This window comes from Fundulus heteroclitus, chromosome 15 (genome assembly GCF_011125445.2).
Source record: "Fundulus heteroclitus isolate FHET01 chromosome 15, MU-UCD_Fhet_4.1, whole genome shotgun sequence".
In the NCBI taxonomy this organism is placed as follows: Eukaryota; Metazoa; Chordata; class Actinopteri; order Cyprinodontiformes; family Fundulidae; genus Fundulus; species Fundulus heteroclitus.
In genome coordinates this window covers 708,620-730,392 of record NC_046375.1, presented here as the reverse complement: position 1 = coordinate 730,392, position 21,773 = coordinate 708,620, and the positions used below count along the sequence as shown (strand labels likewise).

General features: G+C 38.7%; 1 protein-coding gene across 1 annotated transcript in view; it reads right to left on the bottom strand.

The window, feature by feature from the left end:
- The window catches only part of ift172 (intraflagellar transport 172), a 70,355-nt gene that overhangs the window by 18,482 nt on the left and 30,100 nt on the right, over nucleotides 1-21,773 (bottom strand). The window contains exons 20-35 of the mRNA XM_012882552.3: nucleotides 21,071-21,163; nucleotides 20,762-20,839; nucleotides 19,879-20,127; nucleotides 17,899-17,977; nucleotides 17,696-17,816; nucleotides 17,228-17,372; nucleotides 12,455-12,544; nucleotides 12,203-12,300; nucleotides 11,965-12,100; nucleotides 9,395-9,511; nucleotides 8,494-8,636; nucleotides 6,302-6,395; nucleotides 5,932-5,996; nucleotides 2,908-3,088; nucleotides 2,692-2,801; nucleotides 1,098-1,227 (exon numbers count right to left, since the gene is read on the bottom strand). Of these exons, the coding sequence (XP_012738006.2) occupies nucleotides 1,098-1,227; nucleotides 2,692-2,801; nucleotides 2,908-3,088; nucleotides 5,932-5,996; nucleotides 6,302-6,395; nucleotides 8,494-8,636; nucleotides 9,395-9,511; nucleotides 11,965-12,100; nucleotides 12,203-12,300; nucleotides 12,455-12,544; nucleotides 17,228-17,372; nucleotides 17,696-17,816; nucleotides 17,899-17,977; nucleotides 19,879-20,127; nucleotides 20,762-20,839; nucleotides 21,071-21,163 (1,929 nt within the window). The remainder of the gene's footprint in view (nucleotides 1-1,097; nucleotides 1,228-2,691; nucleotides 2,802-2,907; nucleotides 3,089-5,931; nucleotides 5,997-6,301; nucleotides 6,396-8,493; nucleotides 8,637-9,394; nucleotides 9,512-11,964; nucleotides 12,101-12,202; nucleotides 12,301-12,454; nucleotides 12,545-17,227; nucleotides 17,373-17,695; nucleotides 17,817-17,898; nucleotides 17,978-19,878; nucleotides 20,128-20,761; nucleotides 20,840-21,070; nucleotides 21,164-21,773) is intronic.

Below are 21,773 nucleotides of genomic sequence, written 5' to 3'. Positions count from 1 at the left end.
AGACTGACGGAGAGTTTGGACTGAGCACGGCGGTCGGCGGAAGAACGGTGGGACACCTTTTACCTTATTTAGACGCTGTAACAGCGACGAAAACGTAGCAGAGAACCGAAAAATGTGAACGGCTTGAAAAATGTGAGCTAAAAAGAATCTAAAAATATCTAAAGAGGGCGTTTGCCGATGGCGCAGAGGTAGTGAGCACGACCGATGTACTGAGGCCTCAGTCCTCGCCTGAGGTTCTTTACCACATGTCTCCCCCCCAAACCTCCTTTCCTGTCAGCCTACTTTGAAAAAACGAGCCACTACTGCTACAAAACGGAAAAAAATAAAAAAATATATATATCTGAACACCTTGGAAGACTAATGTAGAACAGATTACTGGATCAATGTGTGCTTCTGTGCTTTTTTGTCTCTCTTGTTGTGTCTCTGTTCTGTCTTCTGTAACCCCAGTCGGTCGAGGCAGATGACCGTTCATACTGAGCCCGGTTCTGCCGGAGGTTTTTCCTTCCCGTTAATGGGGAGTTTTTCTTCCCACTGTCGCTTCATGCTTGCTCAGTATGAGGGATTGCTGCAAAGCCATGGACAATGCAGACGACTCTCCCTGTGGCTCTACGCTTCCCCAGGAGTGAATGCTGCTTGTCGGGACTTTGATGCAATCAACTGGTTCCCTTATATAGGACATTTTTGACCAATCTGTATAATCTGACCCAATCTGTATAATATGATTGAACTTGATTTTGTAAAGTGCCTTGAGATGACATGTTTCATGATTTGGCGCTATATAAATAAAATTGAATTGAATTGAATTGAATTGAATTAAATTCATCTGCTCAGTCCTCCTGGAGGCCCCAGGCACACAACAAAAGGTATTTACGCGCTGAAGAAGTGGCTTTAGCATGTTGCGTCCCCTTTAAAAGACAAACCAGCAGGCAGGCCGTCCCATCCCAGTCAGATCCCAGTTCAGCTTCATGCTGCGGCTCAACAGCTTCTTACCGGTTTCTGACTAGTAAGCTTCACGGCCCTGAACCTAAGCTCTGTTCAGGCCGGGTGTGGCAGCAGCAAACACGATTAGGGCGTGAATAAACTCGTCCGGCTCCTACCTTCATCCAGCACTTTTCCATCAAGGACGCATTGGAGTCGTCCTTCACCTTCAGGTAACAGTCCACAGCTCGGGAATGTTCTCCCGACTGCTCCCACTCCCTGGCCTGCTCCAGCAACCCTTCCACACTCCTAAGAGCAAACATTAAGGATAACAAACGTTGTCCTTATAATCTACGGGAAGTCGTTTATGTATGAAGAGGAGAAACACAACTAAATTCAGATCAATTTTTCTTCCTATGAAAGAAAAAAAAGAAGATTACTGCATCTAAAAAGACAAATTTACTGCCATAAATCAAATTAATAGTGCATTTGATTACTAAACCCCGCCTCCACAGTATCTTTGCAGTGGTTCCTAATAAAAAGGCGAGACTTGCAGATGTGAACTCTTCAGGAATAATTTAGTGTTTTTTTCCCCCTTTAAACCTCATTTTCATTCGTCTCCACTGGCAACTTTTGATGTTTTCTCCCACGAGCCATTAAGGCATCGGAGGGAGGATGAGAGCAGCACGCTGCTGCTTTGCTCGCTAACGAGCTGTTCCTTGTTGAAAGTTTAAGTTTCAGGGCAGGGGGGGGGAGAAAAAAAAAAAAAAACATGAGCGATGTTTAAATAAAGCATCAAACTAACTGTTTGTGGACGGATTAATTCGCTGAGCTGTAGAAGAGAGGCAGTAAAATATTCAGTTTGCTGTGATTCGAGGCTGTTTAAGCGGCTATAAACATAACGGTGAGCCGTAGATGATGTTTAAGTAACGGTGAAACGTTTTACAGGGTTCCCACACCTTGGTGAACATCAAATTCAAGGACCTTTCAAGGACTTTCCAGGACCAATTTCCTCAAATTCAAGGACCACACGTGGCGGCATTTACCTACTGTGACCGCTGAATAGGTTATCATATTTTAATACAATGCAAATTCAATAAAAGACTAAACGGCATAGAAGTTGTTGGGTCAGAAGCAATGCAAGAAAGTGGACTTAATTTATAGCCTACATTGATATTGATCATATTCATAGCCTACATTTATATCCACAGTACATGGCTATGCCATACTACATTACATATAAGATGTACATTAGCCTACCATTTCATGAAATTTTATGGAAAAAAGTGCAGCATTGAGATGTTCAGAATTATATCAATTTGTTTCACTTACTTTCATCTTTGATTAAGCTAGTTTTTCACTTTGACTCTGAAAAGTCGCTAAATATAGCGACAAAGTCGCTGAGTTGGCAACACTGCGTAAATGTAACCTGTTGGACGCACGTAGACCTAAACCATAGCCTACCAACTATTGAAGAAGAGCGAACGTACTTTTGCTAATTAAAAGTCTGCGGAATCAACATAATTTTAAAAGATCGTGTGGTAGTAAAATAATGACACGAGTCGTCATCCGTGTTAACCTTTAACCCCACAAAGAAATTCAAGGACTTTCAAGGACAAGGTGTTTTTTTTGGCTGTTTTCAATAACTTTCAAGGGCCTTGAATTAATTTTTTCAGATTCACAAACTTTCAAGGATTTCAAGGACCCATGGGAACCCTGGTTTTATGAGCATTTTGAGATGAATGCAATAAATAAATAAAAAGGTAATCATACCGGCCCCCCTTCTTGGAGTTCTCCCTCTCATACTCCTCCTGCAGCACGGAGAGCTTGCTGGGGAGATACTCCTTGCAGATCCGCATTGCGTCACTCCACATGTCTGCATCCTGAAACGTGGGAATAAACAACGAGAAGTGGCCCGAATGAGGCTCATAAAAAGATACTGAGTGAGTTCACGAGTACAGCAGGTGGGATCGTCTGCCTTAGGGTCACCTTATAGAACTTAACGGCCAGTTCGGGCCTCTGCGCCCGGAGCAGGAACGCTTCGGCCTTCTGGAAGTCCTTCTGTTCGAAGCAGAACTTGGCCTGGCCGACCAGAACCTCGGAAACGCTCTCTGGATCGTGGCTCTCGGCCACCCGCTGAGCGTTGGCCCAGTCCTTGTTGTGGACGTACCTGGAACAGATCCACGTCAACACACGCTCCCTTAAAAGTGGGACACTGAGGACTTTTTTTTTTCAGAAATGTACTGGTTCCTATTTTTATTGTCAGTTCCAAAAGGTCCGATCTGAGCTGGGAAAGAAGAGGTTTAACATTTTTTGCTGCTCCTTCTGCTTGGATCCTTCTACAAAACGCCTTAAAAATGAGGGAGCTGGTCTCCTTTAAATGACAGAGATGCTGTCACATTAACATGTGGTTGTGTTAACTGATTTTTTTTTTTAATTACATTGTAAAAAATTGTTGCTTGTGACGTTTCAAACTTCTACTGGTTTGTAATTGTTTATTTTGTATGTGTGGATGATGAATGTTTGTAATGGACATGTTACCTTGCTGCCTGTTTTGGCCAGGACGCTCTTGTAAAAGAGATTTTTTAATCTCAATGAGACTTTTCCTGGTTAAATAAAGCTTAAATGAATAAAACAAATTATAACGATGCACTTAAATAATTCTAAATAACAGATTCACTCGATTTTAAAAACAAACTGGTCCACAGGTCTCCTCTAATCCTCACTAGATCTAAACTATACCAATGGCTTTGATATATATATATACACACACACTTCCACTAATTTGGTGAATACCTGGATTAAATGTGATTTCCACTTTAACAGCAACCCATTTAAGCCACTAAAAAGTTTCTGACACACCTCTGGCTGGGTGATTATTATCAGAAATCAAAGTGTCAATTTAAGTGTCTTGGCACAGACCTATTCTTTAATTTATTTTTAATAGGGTTAATGTTTTATTCTTTCCACCCCAGCTGTCATCACGATACTTCGCAACAACCCAGGGACCCCAAGTGAAGTTCATCATAATCTAGAACATGCTGGAACAGCAGCGTTAGTGTTCACTGGAAAGTCTGTCTAACTTCAGAATGGCCAGTTTTCAAAACGGACAAGATAATGGCCTTCTACGGAAAAGCTTTATGGTCAGATGAGACACAGATTGAGCTATTTGGCCACAGTTAGAAGGAATATGTTTGGTTGATTCACTGTAAGGCTTTCAAACTTTGTAGGACATTGCACCAACCATCAAGCGGGGTGGTGGCAGCATCTTATCAGACCATAAAGACTAGATGCTTTAAACTTCCCAGGAAGTGTGTTTGGTCAGTGCAATCAACTGATTTATATCTATCTATCTATCTATCTATCTATCTATCTATCTATCTATCTATCTATCTATCTATCTATCTATCTATCTATCTATCTAGATATAGATATATCTAGATAGATAGATATAAAATGTAAGACTCTGGAATGACCTGGAAATTTAAAACCTTTTTCAGGCTTTGAAAAAAACTGTATATGAATGTGGATATAAACAGAATACAAAAATATACAAACAAATTACTGTGGTTGGTTTGAAAGCTCAGGATTATGTGTGTGAGATGGTGAAAAAAAACTTGTGACTTTATTAAAATGTAAAATTAGTATTACTTTATATGTAAACGTTTAATACTATTTCTATCTTTGTTTAAGAAACAATTTTTTTTATTTATTTACAGTAAATACTTTATTTATTTACTGTAAATATCAGGGCGTTATGATTAGCGATTTAGGCATTATTGGGCAGAGTTTAACATTTTATGGCACCAGGATGTTTTCATTCCAATTCTGAAAAGTGCTTGAAAATAAAACATAAAAATATTTTTTGTACAAGTATGTTTTTTTACCAGTGTTATTTATTGCAAAATTGCATATTAAAATGCCCAAATAAGCTTTTTCTGAAAAGGAAAATGGATGGATGGATGGATATGCATACAAAGTGTGATGTCTGTTGTTTCTGCATGTTAAAAGTTATATCTGTGTACATCCTGAGCCGGTGTCTACCTAAAAACACTTTACCAAGCTAACACATGGTGACCGTAAAGATTCTTGATTTTCGATCATGTTGTGGGGCTAATCTCTCATCAATAACATTAGTGCATTGATTATAAAAGACGACTACCTTCAAATTCCTCGACTGCATTTCAAATCAACCGCTAGATGCTAAATGATCCTGAACACACGTTTAAATTGGCTTTGGAATGGATGTAGGAGGCTAAAGTTGGGCATCTTTAACGGTCCCAACCTCAGCCCAAGTGAAAATGTATGACAAGCTTTGCTTAAATACTGTCTGACTATTTTATATGAGCTCTACCAAGAAATGGGGCCAAATATCCAGTAAAATAATTAGCCATAAGGTTCTACTTTAATCCAAAAATTAGTGGGGGTGTATTTATAAACAGTATTATAGAATAGGGCTGAATGATAATTAAATATCAATATATATCGATCGATAAATGTATAACGATGATAGAAAAAAAAAAGGTCAATTAAAAAGTCCAATACAAAAACAGTTTTCCTTCTTCCTGCATTCTAGCCTATCACGTAGGTTAATATCACAGTCATGACATCCTCCCAGCCAATCACAACGCAGACCCAGCTCACCAAGCTCCGCCCCCTTCAAGAGTTCAGAGAGCATATGTTCTTTTCTTTTTAAAAACTGTGTTGCTGAGCAACAGCATAAAATGACAAGGGCTGCACTTAAAATCTATGTTATGATATCGATCAATATGATTTCTATTTTATCAATATGCTTTTTTTCTACATCGTTCAGCCCTATTATACACTGTGTGGATTAGGAAATATCCACAATGATAGTTTTTGTTTTTCACTGTTTCATGTCATCTAGAAAAGAATATATATTTCAATGCATCATTAAAAGCTCAAATTAAATATGACATTCCTGCTGATGATGAGAGGGACCCAGCATTGTAGCAAACAAAAACTAAAGTAGATCCTGCCTCCAGAACTCACATGAACACGGCTTCTTTGGGTTTTCCTGCTTTGATGAACTCAACTTCGGCCTCAGGAAACCTTGCCTGGAAAAAAAACGAAACAAGTCAGGAGCAGAGATTAGTGGCAGAAAGTAGGGGCTGATCCTCACTGGTAATAATGACATGCAGCCGCATTAGCGACTGATCAAATTTGCAGCAACGATAATAAGGGAAGCAAGTCAGACTGCTGGAACTTCATTCTGATGGGAATTTACTTTCTGCTAATGAAGAAAAATCCTGGTTTTAATTAGCTCAGCCCTGGTTTCACAACCACATCTAGCTTGTAAACAAAAACCTTTGCCTCCGTGATGGCAGCGTGGAACAATGAGGCAGGCGGCCGGCTGGTTTACCTCGTCCTCCAGGTAGATGGCGTGTTTGAGGTGGATCTCGGGAATCTTCTCCTTACACGACAGGCGAGCCAAGTCGAACGCAAAGTCAAATGAGCTAAAACGAAGAAAGGAAAGGCGGAGATCACACAGTGTGGACGTGAATTTACAAGATCCCTTATGGAAAACAACGACGCAGTAAACAAATAAACGCTACAGTAATGTGTTAGGCTGGAGAGCAGGGGTGTCCAAAGTGTGGCCCTGGGGCCATTTGTGCCCCCTGGACTGATTTCATGCGGCCCCCAAATGCAATTTAAGAAGTCTTAAAAAGAAGTCTTTTTAAAACCACACATTTTTAATCCTCTTTAATTCATAGTAAATAGGACCACATCTATCCAGTGATTTTTGTGTCTCAGAGGCAGACTTTGTTGCACCACAATCAGATTTTATTTAATTTATTAGAATTGGCTGAATACAGAAAACTGGGGCTGGGCGATGTGGCATAAAATCCCCAATTTCTATTTTCCCCAAAATCTGATTTTCTTCCCTTTTGTTTCATAAAAACAAACTGCTGGAATCATTTATAAAAACTTACTTTGATTTCAATAATTTGATCTGGGACTTGACCCTGACCTTCAAAGTGCAACTTATTACAGGCTTTAAAACATGCTCAGAAAACAAGATGGCAGGCCCCGGCACAATAAATAATAGAAATATATAACAAAACGTTTGCCGCTAGTTGTATTACACACCTAAGAACCGGGTTCCCTTCATTTGTGTAACTTCAAACCAACTTAAAAAAAAAAAAAGTACATGAATAAATTAAAGCGCCCCATTTTAGGGTAAAAATGTAATCTCCTAAACATATAAACATATAACTGATACAGTGCAAAGTTTCATGGAAGCCCAGAAGAGTCCATGGGCAAAACAAAATCTTGATTTTCCAAAATAGGAGTTGTAAATTTGAATTGATTGAATTGATTTATTGTCCAGCCCTACAGCAAACATTATCAAAGTTTTTATTGCTGTGAATAAACAAAACTGGATGACCATAGTTTAAAGGAGCTATAAGTAAGATATTTACTATAAAATCAACCTAAATCATTCTCGTTTGTCACCTGGGATGGAAGTAACATTCCCTATAAACCACCAGTCCTCTCCATCAACAATGTCTTTGTCACGTTTTTCTCCTTTCAAACCTAGAGGTACGGTCAGGAACTACTTTGGTTCAGTGTGTAGCCCTGTGTTTACTTCCTGGTTCCTGAACCAATCAGATGAGAGTTCCTAGGGTTCCCAACACAGGGCACAGCATTTGGTATTTTATCTTGGCAAAAGAGCAGCAGCCTGCAAACATGAAAGCCAGGAAGAGAAGCAGACCAGAAATAGAACAGAATACAACATCGTTAATCTACCCTGAGGAAGTAAAAATTCACAACACAGTTTAAAAACAGCATATTAGATTGTTGTGATTGGCCAGCTGCTGTACCGATTTCAGCCACAAGGTGTCAGCATTACTTATAGCTCCTTTAATAAGTAAATGTGCAAAACTCTTTTTAAAGATGCAATATGCGATTTTTCACCACTAGGTGGCGATGGAGCCCTGTCTGTAGACCAAAACAAGACGTGCATCAAGCCACGCCTTTCTCTATCTCTGCTCCACCACTCGACACCCATTTCCCCTTCTCCACCATCGGCTCGTATGAGCCAAAGGATAAAAACACAGCAAAACAGCCTCAGCTTTCAGAGGAACATGTCTAGTGAAGAAGTCAGTAACTCATAACTTTATAATGCTGTTAGCAAGAGAACGTTTTGATCTGATCACCGTGCTCTCCACCATTTTTGTGACTGGAGAACAACACAGAGAGACGGTGTGTGAAGTTTAACCATAGTCCATCTAAAAAGATACCTTTAGTTCTTCCCCGAACTATTTTTATTTTAGTTCTATCTAAAATGATGAGATTTCACTTATTGCTCCTTTAAAGTTTTGGATCTTAAATGATTTACACACTTATTTAATCAAAATATCTCATTTGTGGATCATTTTAGTTTTTTACTGTTATAATTTTGGCTCCTTTGACTTGACAGTTTTGTCCCAGGTGACAAAAGGTTTGGACACCCCGGCCCTGGAGCCGTTTCGTATTTTAGATTTTTCTTGCAATGAGCTGTTCTGTAATCTTTAACACGTGTGTTGCTGAACAGCTCACGATGACGCTCACAACTTATTTGCAGCAAACTCGATGGCGTAGTCCAGCAGGCTGAGCTTGTTGAGCAGCTTGACGGCGGCCTCTCCCCCCAGACTCTTGGCCCACAAGTAGGCCACCTGCTTCTGGGCTCCAGCACCTCCATGGCTCTTTGCCACCTGATGCACATCCACATGTTACATTACAGAGATCTTTATGTAGAAAAAACACCATAACACCGCTGCTAGCAGAGAAAAACCCAATATTTATGTTTCCAGTATATTAAAAATGTGAACAATCTGGGCTTTTTGGACGTGTAGTTCATCTTTCAAGGTGTCTGTGTTAATTTTCTCTGATAATCATGTGTTTGACACCTGCTTCCTCTGATCAGTGTTCACTAGAGAAGTAGTATTTTCTAGATCATCAACGTGTAGCTGACTTTAAAAATTTACACGACATGTTCCAAAAAATACAACTACACTGCAAAAATGGAACTAAAAATAAGTAAAATTTTCTAAAAATTAGTGTATCTGTCCTTGATTTGTGCGGGTAAATAAGATTTTATGCCAATGGAAAAAGATTTTTGCACTTAAAATAGGAACAATCCATCTCCATCATCTTATTTCAAGTGCAGGATGTCTAATTATCTTATTTTAGGGGTCAAAATACTCATTCCATTGGCAGATAATCTGATTTACCTGCTCATATCTAGGACAAAAACACACATTTTAAGAACATTTTACTCGTTTTTAGGTCCGTTTTTGCAGTGTAACAGTTTCCTTTCCAAAACAATTAAGTTAAGCTGCCTAAATTGAGTTAGATAAAGTTACTTATGGGTTCAGATGCTGAGGACTGTATGCATTTTGGGCCAACCACAAAGATTCACCACAGCTAAATCAGGATTACAAAATAAAGAAGTAACTTGTAATATTTGTACCCTGTACGCCTCCTCCCACATATCGTGGACTTTGTACATGAGAACCACTGCCTTCCAGTCTTCGGCCTTCACGAAGTGGTATTCTGCTTCTGAGAACCTGGACTCAGCCTCCAGCTCCTGCAGAAAAAGCCCCGCCATGCGTTACACATCAAACACAGAGAAGCGTCTCCACTACACAGACGGTCCATACCAGTTCAAACAAGTGTTTTATAAGGAATTTACATTCTGTAAGCAACGACTGATCCAATTCTCTTTATTTACCATTTACAGTATAAAAAAAAGGCACATTTACGCAGACAAAGGGCCGGAAACCATAGCCATCCAGTCTAATACGACGAGAGGAGCACATAAAAAGAAACATTTGAAAACAAATACTAAAACCCTAATAAAAAAAATAAAACAAAAAGCCAACAGGGCTTTTACCAGTCACTGTAGTCTTGTTATTTAAAATCATCACAGCTCAAAGTCTAAGCTCTTATGCGTTGGCTTTAAAGTAAGATTTGTGGTTCTGCAGGTTAACCAAGCTCTAACATAACTAATATTTGTTACCAAAGAAGTAATCAAGCTTAAAAAACATTAGATACAATTATAATATGCAAATAACTCATATTACAATCATTCACGTATGTAGCTGTGTAGCCAGCTTCTCCATGAAAAGAAATGCAACAGATTTCTATTGCCTAATTTCTATAGAATCTATTGCTTTCTATTGAAAGTGATATAAAAAAAATCTTAAAAATTGGTTTGATCACAACAAATTATCTTTGAATATAAAAAAAAAATCATGGTGTTCAAGAATCGTAATTAAATCAATATGGATGTGAAACTAAAAAACATAATGCTGAGATTGAACGATTGACTTATTTGTTATTATTTATTAATCATAAGCTAACATGGATAAAACACATCAATAATATATTGAAAGTGATATAAAAAAAAAAACTTAAAAATTGGTTTGATGTGAAGAAATTATCTTTGAATATGAAAAAAAAAATCCTGGTGTTCGGGAATCGGAAATAAATCAATATGGATGTGAAACTAAAAAACGTGATGCTGAGATTGAACGAGTGACTTATTTGTTATTAGTTATTGATCATAAGCTAACATGGATAAAACACATCAATAATATAAAACACAAAATGGCTAAATCAATAAAAATTCTGAATAAATCAAGAAATATATTAAATCATAAGGCTTTACATCTAATCTACTGCTCACTCATACTTTTCTATAAATCATATTGTGTTAAGGTGTGGGGCTCCACATGCAAAACAACAAATGATATAATTCTATTACAAAACAGGCTCTACACTTTATTAATAAGGCTAGTTACCATGAACATACTGATCCACTGTTTATAAAAGTCAATATTATGAAATTTCATGATTTGGTCTATTACAAAATAATGCAAATAATGTATAGAGCAAAATTAAATATACACCCTGCTGGTGTGCAAAGATTCTTTCAAATTTAAAGAATCTTTGCACACCAGCAGGGTGTATATTTAATTTTGCTCTATACATTATAGAGGATAATAATGTAAATTTGTAAACATATTCATATCCAAATATGAATAAGTTTATAAATTTATGAAACAACAAGTTAAAAAAGAGATTAAAAGGAGGTGCATATCTGTTGTTGAAGTTAAATTATGGAATGACGCAAGTATGGATCTACAAATGTGTAATTCATTAATGGTTTTCCAAAAATTGATAAGAGGGACTATATTTCAGGGCTTTAAGTATAAATAACTTTGTATTGTTAAAGTGCATCTGGTATGGTTTTTATGGTTTATTTTTTCTTCTTTTTTTCTGATTATTAATTTCTATATTCAAATAATGATATGTTTTGTTTTGTTTTTTTGCTCTTGTTATGTTGCAATTTTTTCTTTCCTATCTTGTAAGAACAATGATGGAGAGTTTAATTTGATTTGTAGAACAGGTACAGATACAAGCATTGTGCATTTTTCTGTTGATGCTGTTTGTCTTGTTGTAGTGCTGACAAATTATTTGATGATTAACTGAAATAAATGAATAAAATAATTAAAAAATATTAATTCTACCATTTTCTAAAGAACATTATGCAGATATTTTCCTGCACAGCCCCTTATCTTCCTTATACATAAGCTGAATTATTACAATTTGGGCTTTCGTGTGCATAGATCTGTGAAAAAAAAAGACAAAGTTGGTGCTAAAATGAAACAGATTTTTCAGTCATTCTCAATTCTAGTTAACAAACACGCTTTATATGTCCTCATTCCGTGTGAGAATGCTTTGCAGATTTGGGATTTGAGACCTTTGAGAGTTGATCTTAATTTAAAGGTTCAGTAGTCAGATGATTCATGTGGGAATATTCCAGAGTTACGGCTGATTTACTGTGAAATTCACCACTGCTCCTTCCACCCACTACAGTCACCATGCCAGACGATGTAGTCAGGGACAAAAAAAAATAAAATAAAAACAGGACAATTTCTATTCTAACTTTAGCAGACTGCCATGTGTGCAGCTCAGACAGTCAAAGCTCTGAATTTCAGATGAAGCTGTGTACTGAGAAATTGTCTGCTGCTGTACCTTGGCCAGGAGGAGGTGGGTCTCCGTCAGCAGCTCAGGGTGATGTTTGGCCACCAGACGAATGACATCATCAAACATGCGGTTCTTCTTGTACATGGTGACGGCGAGGTCGGGCTTCTTCACGGTGGTAAACAGCCTGCAGGGCAGAGGAGCATCAGTTCATTCTCTTAATGGAGTCTCTTCATTCTAATGAAGGTCAAAGGTGAAATTAAGACTGATACAGCGTGGGCCCGGTCACCTCTCAGCCTCCTTGAACTTCCCGTCCTTCTCCAGCTCCTGAGCTCTGCTGACGTACAGAGCACGGACTTCCTCCTCCGTCATACACTCCACTGCCAGCTGTCCACATTTAACAACAGCAGCTTAAACAAATCTGACATATTCTGGTGGAAATACTTAAACAACTGACTCGTTGGATTAAACGCATTAACTACCAGTTTAGTGGCATATTATGATAAATTATTAGTTGAACACAAACTTTTTCCTCACTGACCTTGTGAGCCTCCTCCCAGCGGCCGGCTGTGGTGTGCATGTCTACAGCGTCTTTAATGTGGCCTCCTTTCACAAACAGCTGCTCTGCCACCTAGAGGCCAACCAGAGAAACACATGAACCCCATGGATGGATGGATGGATGGATGGATGGATGGATGGATGGATGGATGGATGGATGGATGGAGAAAAGGGATGGATGGATGGATGAATGGATGGATGGATGGATGGATGGATGGAGGCAAACGGAGGGATGGATGGATGGATGGAGGCAAACGGAGGGATGGATGGATGGATGGAGGCAAACGGAGGGATGGATGGAGGGATGATGGATGGATGGATGAATAACAGATAGATGGATGGATGGATGGATGGATGGATGATGCAAACAAAGGGATAAATGGATTGATGGAGGGAGGGAGGGAGTTAGTTAGGGATGATTGCAAACGGAGGGATTTTTGGAGGGTTGGATGAGGGATGATGAAGAACAGATGGGTGAAGAACAGATGGATGGATGAAGAACAGATGGATGGATGGATGGATGGATGGATGGATGGAGAAGAGAAGGATGGATGGATGGATGGAGAAGAGAAGGATAGATGGATGGATGGAGAAGAGAAGGATGGATGGATGGATGGATGGATGGATGGATGAGAGAAGGATGGATGGATGGATGAATGGATGGATGAGAGAAGGATGGATGGATGAATGGATGGATGAGAGAAGGATGGATGGATGGATGGATGAGAGAAGGATGGATGGATGGATGGATGGATGGATGAACAGATGGATGAATGGATGGATGGATGGATGGATGGATGGATGGATGGAGAAGAGAAGGATGGATGGATGGATGGATGGATTGATTAATGGATGAACGGATGGATGGATGGATGGATGGATGGATGGATCTTTTAAAGCCAGGCAGTAAAACTATTTTGCCCTTTGATTTTTCCCCAGAACAAACCGTCAGACTCCAGGAGCCTCAAACTGTCACGTGACGTGGAGCAGGAAGGCGTGACGTGAACGTAACGACGGAGCGGCCGGTCTCCTCCCTGCTGGGGAAACATTCCCGCACAAAGCCGAGGCTGACATAACGCCGACGATAACGCTCTTCCTCCGCACGCGCACCAACTCCTCATCCTCAGGTGTGCGCCTCCGTCACCGTTTAGACGCCGCGGTGAAAATCTCACCTTCTGGACGTTTCCGCCAGCTGCGGCGCAGAGAACTTGTTATCTTAATTACTTTCTGCGAATTGTTCCCGCGGAGCAATCTGACTGCGGCGCGCTGCTATTTTCAGCGGCTCGGCTGAACTCATCACAATCAGCGCAGCACGCAGCGTGCATCAACACCATCATCCGCTTCCCGTTCCTTTGTGTTCTCCACTGCCTTTATCTCGTTATCTGCTCTTTTTCTCCAACACTTATGCACAGTGGTTTACTGTGTCGAAGCAAACTTTTCATTAACGCTGAAATTCCCTCAAGCAAGCAGTTACATAACGTGCGGGGAAGAAGGGACCACGGTTAAAACCGGCTACTGCCACGCTTCAACGTTTAAATGCTTCATAAGCGGCCACACAATTTACTCAGAGAGGCACGGAAACTAATTAACAAGGGCACAACAAAAACAATCTGAATTCTGCTCTCCAGAACTCGTGTTGTTGGTTTTTTTTACCACCACAAGGACCTAAAGTTTACAGACTTCACCTGTTTTAACAGAATTCAAAAGTGAAACTACCGTATTTTATGGATTAAAGGCGCATTAAATATTCTTCCCAAGTGTGTAATATCCAGGGGCGCCTCCAGGGGGTGGCAGGGGTGGCCATGCCCCCCCCCCCCCCCCCCCTGTGCCATGTCCTGCCACCCCACTGGCCAGTGTCTATCGTAGTAAAGTCAGTTTAGCATTTTATTCTATCATGCACAGCCAGCAAGACAGACGCTCTTCCTTGGCTTCTATCGCACTTTTATTTGTATCTGCCAGTATCTACTTCCCTTAGTAACTGTTTTGTTTTCCAATAAATTAATAAATGTACACCTTATTCCTAATGTAAACTCAAAATGTTAACTGTGCTATTATTGGGCTATGCACATTAGATCATTAGGAACATTAAAATTTCAGAAAACCATTAAAAACCATAAGATATTAGTAGGCGTTTACTTAAGTCTTTCTGATTCTGCCTGTTTTCTACATGCAGCTTTACTACAACAGTAGAATAAAATCCTGAAATTACAGCTTTTAGTTTCAGTGCCACCCCAAGAGTTTAAGTGGCTCCATCTGGCCACCCCTATGAAATATTTCTGGAGGCGCCACTGGTTATATCACTCCTCCACGTCCACAGCTCTCTATCCGTCTCTGTCAGGAGACATGATAACATAAGGTCAAAATAAATGTAACTTTTATATTTAATGAACTTACTAGGTTTATTTTTGCTAGCACGTACCCCAGGCTGCCTTACATGAATGTACTTCAAGTGTAGACATTACAGTCAGGCAGTCTTGTAGACAGCTCAGGGGTCCTCAGGTAGTGACACAGTGTACCGTAATGCTCCTAATATCCATTGTTGCTAACCAAAGTCGTATTTACACATTTTAACAGATTTTTTTTAGCACATTGTATCACATAAAATCAGCCAGTAAGCACAACGGTAATCATAGATAAGGTGCAATTTAGAGATTGTAGCTGCACCTTATAGTCTGAAGATTACGGTAATATGAGCACCAGTCACACAGTGGATGTTAAATGTTTGTGGTTTTTCAGTCAGATGTGCTCCATTGTACGCTTTGAAAATTTTAAATCTATGACTGCCAAAGTTTCAAATCAAGGTTTACAAACTTTTACCCACAAACTTGATCTGGAATAAGGCTGACGACCTGTTTTACAAACGAAGGTGTTTATTTCTCTTGTTGAAACCTTTCTACACAGACACAGCCTCAAATATACACTCATATCCAGTAAATTAGGATATGATGCACGATGAGGCTCGTTTGTCAGGTTAAAAGTACCTTTAGGAAAAAAAAGTATCCAAACATACTTTTCATTAAGCCCACGTTTCTGTAATAAAATCTTTTTATAGCTCTGGTGTAATATTCTAATCTTACATGTTTTTTGTCAATAGTTGTAAGCAGAAAAGGATCATAATTAATCTAGATAAAGGTCAGAAATCATCAGCCTGTGTAATTAATCTATATTTTTTTCACTTAGTGAGCTGAGTTACTGAAAAAAATTACCTTTTCAATTATATTCCAATGTATTGCATATCGACTGTCTATGTGTACCCAGACTGGTAGTTAATTAAATGTTGCTTGTAAAGTTCGACCTTGGACCACAAGTTGTAGGTACGATTCTAATTGGGGTAGTCTCTCTGCAGAATTGGCCTAGTTCATTTAATTTGTTGATTTTTGTGTTGTTTTTGTGTTTTTAGGGCTGCGGTCTGGTCACCTGAGAAGCTAATCGTTACCCTGCTTTATCCCAGCGGTTTGGATCTGTGGTTAGGGTTGTTGTCCTGTTTTTTATGGGGACACAGAACAAAAGATTGGGGGGGGGAAATAAACGGGTAGATATCTCATCGGTTAACATATTAAGTGAGCCAAAGAGCCAATTTCGGCTCTGGAACTGCGTGTTGCAGAGTCCTGATCCTGTCCAAATGCGGCTGGAGCTAAAAGTGAGACAGCTAAATTTTTTAATTATTGTTAGCGCAAAAAATTTAAAAAATGCAATTGGTCCAAGTGACCAATCAGTTACAGTATCTTTGTCAGCATAGATCATCATAAGAAATGTATTTAATATCGTGTCTTTAGTACAGGAGCCAGCTCTACAGGGGCAGCGGCCCCTGATGGCCCCCGTCTAGAACCGGCCCTGCCACCACCACCGTGCATACAGCCGGTACAATGTTTTTGAGTCAAAAAGCTTTCACACCCAACGTTGAGCTTGTTGGATGAAATTTGTGGTTCATGCTTAAAAGTCACTTCTGTCCTGGAAAATAATTTTTTTTAATTAAATCTACGACGACTAATTAATGGTAGATTTCAGCTAAAAGGCTACAAAAAGCAGTCTAGGAGTAACTTCCTTAGGGACCTTTAACCAAATATTAGTGAAAACGTATACATATATTTAAGCCTTTAGACAAGAGGATTAAATATATTTATAAATAAATATATATATATATATATATATATATATATATATATATATATATATATATATATATATATATATATATATATGTATGTATGTATGTATGTATGTATATATATATATATATATATATATATATATATATATATATATATATATATTATATATATATATATATATATATATATATATATATATTAGTTTTTATTTTATTTTTTTTTTTTTTTTTTTTAATCCTCTCGTCTAAATCATGTCTGGAGGCTTATATATATATATATATATATATATATATATATATATATATATATATATATATATATATATATATATATAAAATAATCAGACCTTAATGATTACCAGAACTGCAATCAGAGCAACTACCCAGGTTTATAATTTAATATATAAGTCATGATTAACATTCATGGTTCTACCACAGTCCTTTTGTTTCATTCTTTTAGGCCAATATTAAGATTTATGCTATGATATGGATGATTGGCGAAGGCTAGAAATGTTATAGTGTGCACTATTTTTTTTTTTTTACTGTCCCCATGCAAACAAACAATAAAGACAGAAAGAACTGTGACCAAATAGTCAACTCTTTCCTTAATGTTGCGCCAACGCTCCTGGACTCTCCTCCTCTCACCTCATATTCCTGAACGGAGGCGTAGTGCTGAGCTATCTTGACATAAAACTTCTCTGCCGACTCGTCGTCCTGCAACTCCAGGATGTGGACGGCCTTCTTCCACTGGCGAGCTGCGATCGCCGCCTCGATGGCTTTAAGGGAGCAGCTAGGAGGAAGACAATACAGACGTTTAACTGGGCGAGAAAAGGATGTTAAGTTCAAAGCTGAACTTAACATGCCTTCAACCTGAGTATTAGTTAAAACCTCTCCTGATGAAGCCACGGAGGAATCTTTGGTTTAGATTTCTCTGCTAAATCTGGGCGATGATTTTTTTTTTTTTTTTTTTTTTGGGGCGCAGTTAAAAATAATCCCTCTTATCTTTGCATTACAGTGTTGGTGAGGATTTAAAGAGGGTTTCTGGCTTCGCGGCTGAGTTTATTTCTCTCTCCTCGTCTCTCTTCTCCACCTGTCCATATCTACGCCACCCACCCTGCTTCAATGAAATGATTGATGGCGCCGTCCATCTGTTTCTGCTGGACGAGGTAGTCTCCCCAGGCCTCCTCCAGTTTCACCACCTCGGCGGGGAAAGCCATGCGAGCCAGCTCCACCGCTACAGGAGGGAGGGGAAAAAAACATGATTTAGAATGAAAATAAAACACATAACCTATTGTAAATGATAAAAAAAACTTTACCTTTCCTGAAGGCGCCCCCTTTGCAGTAGCACTCCAAAGCTCTCTGGTTGTTCCCGATCTTCTCATATAGATCTCCAGCCTGGATAAAAAGAGAAGGTACGGAAGAGGTTTAGGGCCACTCAAAAAAAAAAAAAGTCTACTCAATTCTGACTTTTTTCTCAGAATTCTGAGATTAAAGTCAGAATTCTGACTTTTTTTTTTTAAGAATTCTGACTCTTTTCTCAGAATTCTGAGATTAAAGTCAGAATTCTGACTTTTTCCCCCTCAGAATTCTGAGAAAAAAAGTCAGAATTCTTAAAAAAAGTCAGAATTCTTAAAAAAAATTCAGAATTCTGAGAAAAAAGTCAGAATTCTGAGAAAAAAGTCAGAAATGAGTAGACTTTTTTTTTTTTTTTTTTTTTGAGTGGCCCTAATCCTCTTCCGTAGAAGGACATCATTTATGTTGGAAATTATGGAAGTTAAATCCTATTTTTTTTCCAGTTATTTCTTCGTTCTTGTCAGATCTGGGAGTCACTGCCAAGAAATAATCGGCTCAAACTACACCAACATAGTTCCTTACCTTTAAGAGAGAAACAAATGGTTGAAATGTGCACTTTCCATTTACAATTAGTCAGAAACTTTCACTGAAAAACGGCTGAAGCCGGAAAATCCTCGTGAAAGGTCAAAAGTTCTTCAACAACCTCTATCTAAAAATTCAATATGGCGGCCCCATGGGTAAAATGTAATAAAAGTTTTAGGAATAAACAACTTGCCTCCATTAGTAGAAATAGAACAATGTTACGCTGAGTTTCACGCAATCACATCACTGCAATAACAGAACTAAAAATAAGTACAATTTTCTTGAAATTTGTGTATTTGTCCTTGATTTGAGCTTGTAAATAAAATTATCTGCCAATGGAGTGAGTATTTTTACCCCTAAAATAAGATAATTAGATATAATGCACTTGAAATAAGGTGATGGAGGCGAGTTCTTCCTATTTTAAGTGCAAAAATCTTATTCCATTTGCAGAATATCTTCTTTACCCACTCAAATAAAGTACAAATACACTCATTTCAAGAAAACATTAACTTATTTTTAGTTCTGTTTTTGCGGTGCAACGTCTGCACTGCAAACGGAGAACTAAAAATAAGTAAAATTTTCTTGAAATTAATGTATTTGCCCTTGATTTGAGCAGGTAAATAAGATTATTACCGATTATAAGAGTATTTTTACCCCTAAAATAAGATAATTAGATATACTGCACTTGAAATAAGGTGATGGAGATGAATTGTTCCTATTTTAAGTGCAAAGATCTTATTCCATTGGCAAATAGTCCTATTTATCTGCTCAAATCAAGGAAAAATACTTTAATTTCAGGAAAAAATTCTTATTTTTAGGTCTATTTTTGCAGTGTGAGTTCTGACTTCAAAGGTTGTTCCCCCAACTATTCCAGTTTAATGGGCTTCCTGTGATGAAATACTTCAGAAAATATTGGGATTTTTAAAAAGTTTGTTCTTTAAAATTTAAATAAATTCTGAAGTAAAACATCTGGTCCAAATATGGCCACCTCAGAATTCCTCTAAGTAAGTCTGCTTTTAACTGAGGCATAATTTATCTGCATTAAAAAGAAAACGGCACAAAAGAATCGAGGCTCTTGCAAAAAAAAACAAAAATAAAAATAAACACACAAAAAGTCCTGCAAGTTAACCTTCGTTTGCCTGCACTTCTTGTTTGCTTTCAGACATCTAATCAAATACGGCTAAAAGATTTTCTGAGGAAAGAGTTTTTATACGAACAGAGACAAAAGTGGAGAGAAATAACAGACAGACGGAGAGAAGCTGAAAATACCAAGGAGCGCTGCTTTGCCTCTGCTAGGAGAGCCGAGGAGCCGAATGAAAGGCTTGATGGATATGAAGAGGCGGCTTCTTTTTTTTTTTTTTTTTTTTTTTTTTACTAAATAGAGCAACAATTGACAAAATAAACAAGTAAAAATCGATCACCCTGTCATAGAGCTCCCCCTTGATGAGACGGGCAGCGATGCGGCTGACGGTGTCTGCGCTGCTGCAGATCTCCGGGCGGCTGATGGCCAGCCGGGCGGCTTTGGCCGGCAGTCCGGCCTTCAGGTAGAGGTTGATGGCGGCCTGGAAATCCCCTTCGCTCTCCTTCACTTCGCCGGCCCTCTCGTCTTGACCCGTGTCTGTCAGCCACTGGTAGTAGTTCCCACGCAGGCTGCTGAGCTCGGGGTGGCCCTGTGGTTTATTCAGCAAAGGAAAGCCTTTGTCAGAATCTAAAGCAGCGACCGCAGGCTTTGATCACCTGGAGAGACTCATAAACATCTACATTTATTTCACCTGGATTTGATTTAGTGGTTGTGTAACCTGCAGCTGTGGAACAACTCAAGAAGGACTTTCTATCTGGCTGTAAGTCTTTAGAGAAAAGCGCTGTTGGAAAATCAATTGCTTTAAAATTTATAGGCGGATACTAGCCGCAGCTTAGGTCATATCTAGTCCATCTAAACAACTGGAAGAGCGACAAACGTGGATGGACGAGGACCCAAGGTTATCTTTTCCCGCCAGGCACAGTCAGACGGTGATAAAAGCCGCCTAAGTTCACTGCTGGAGGAAAACAGCCGCCTCTGCAGCTCACCAAGTCTCTTTTACAACCTTTAGACGCAACAGGCCAGCTGAGAGGTTTTTTTAAGAGGCATTGCAGCAGAAATTCCTCGTCTGTAAGCGTCACAAAAGTCTGCTAAATGCTCCTTTAACAGGAACTGTGTGCTTTGCTCTCTGCAGCAAACCTCTCTGTGTAAAAGTTAAGTGCAAGCTAGGTTTTTTAGAATGTAGGGCATTCATGATGGTTTTGAAATCCCAGAAAGTTTCAAACCTTGGCTTCAGCCACAGCGATGCAGTCATCCCACATGTGGAGCTCTTGGTACATCTCTATGGCTTCGTCGATGGCATTCTATGGTTTAAAAAATAAAACACTAAACGTCAAACACATCGGATTACGGTGCTTAGGATGCAAAGCACTGACAGACTGAGGAATTAAAAGCTTGTGTTTAGTGGATGATTTTATTAGCAATAACTGGTCAATGAAACTGGGTTCCTAAAGCAGATGGTCACTGAGATGGTTTTAGTTTATTTTATGTTCCTTACTAGTGGAAAAATATCATTTTTAGCTTGTCACACCAACCTGCTCCAGGTAATGCATCTCAGCCAGTTTGAAGTTCTTATCCAACATGGCCATGTGGGCCTGGACTTTGTAAAATGAGGCCCCATCTTCTCCCTGATTAGAGGACGCACATTAAAATATGAACAAAGCAGACATCAGACATAGTCCACGGCATTATGACACATTCAAAATAAGTTTATTACAATAAATATGGTAATGGTTTTTTATCTTAGGGTTTTTTTCTCTGTTTTTCTGCTTTTCATGAAAAAAAAAACATGAAATCAAATTATTAAACTACAGGATTATTCTGGTACAACACATCACTGCATTGCAGAAACATCCATACCCTTTACAATTTTCACAATTTGTCATATTGCAACCATAAAACCTGATAATGTCACAGTCCAACAAAAAAAAGGACTAAAGATACATCAAAGGATTTATCACATGGCTTAATTTTCTTTTTTAAATAAATAAAAATCAGCTTGTTGTGTGTTTGTACCCAAGCCAAAAAATATCCAGGGCAACCAAAATGCCAATTTTACTGCACACACCGTCTCCACCATGAAGCACGCAGCTGTTCCTAGCTGACGTGAAGATGCGTGCACTGCAAAAAGGGAACTAAAATTATGTAAATTTTTCTTGAAATTAGTGCATTTTTTCTTGATTTGAGCAGGTAAATATGATTATTTGCCAATGGAATAAGATTTTTTGCACTTAAAAT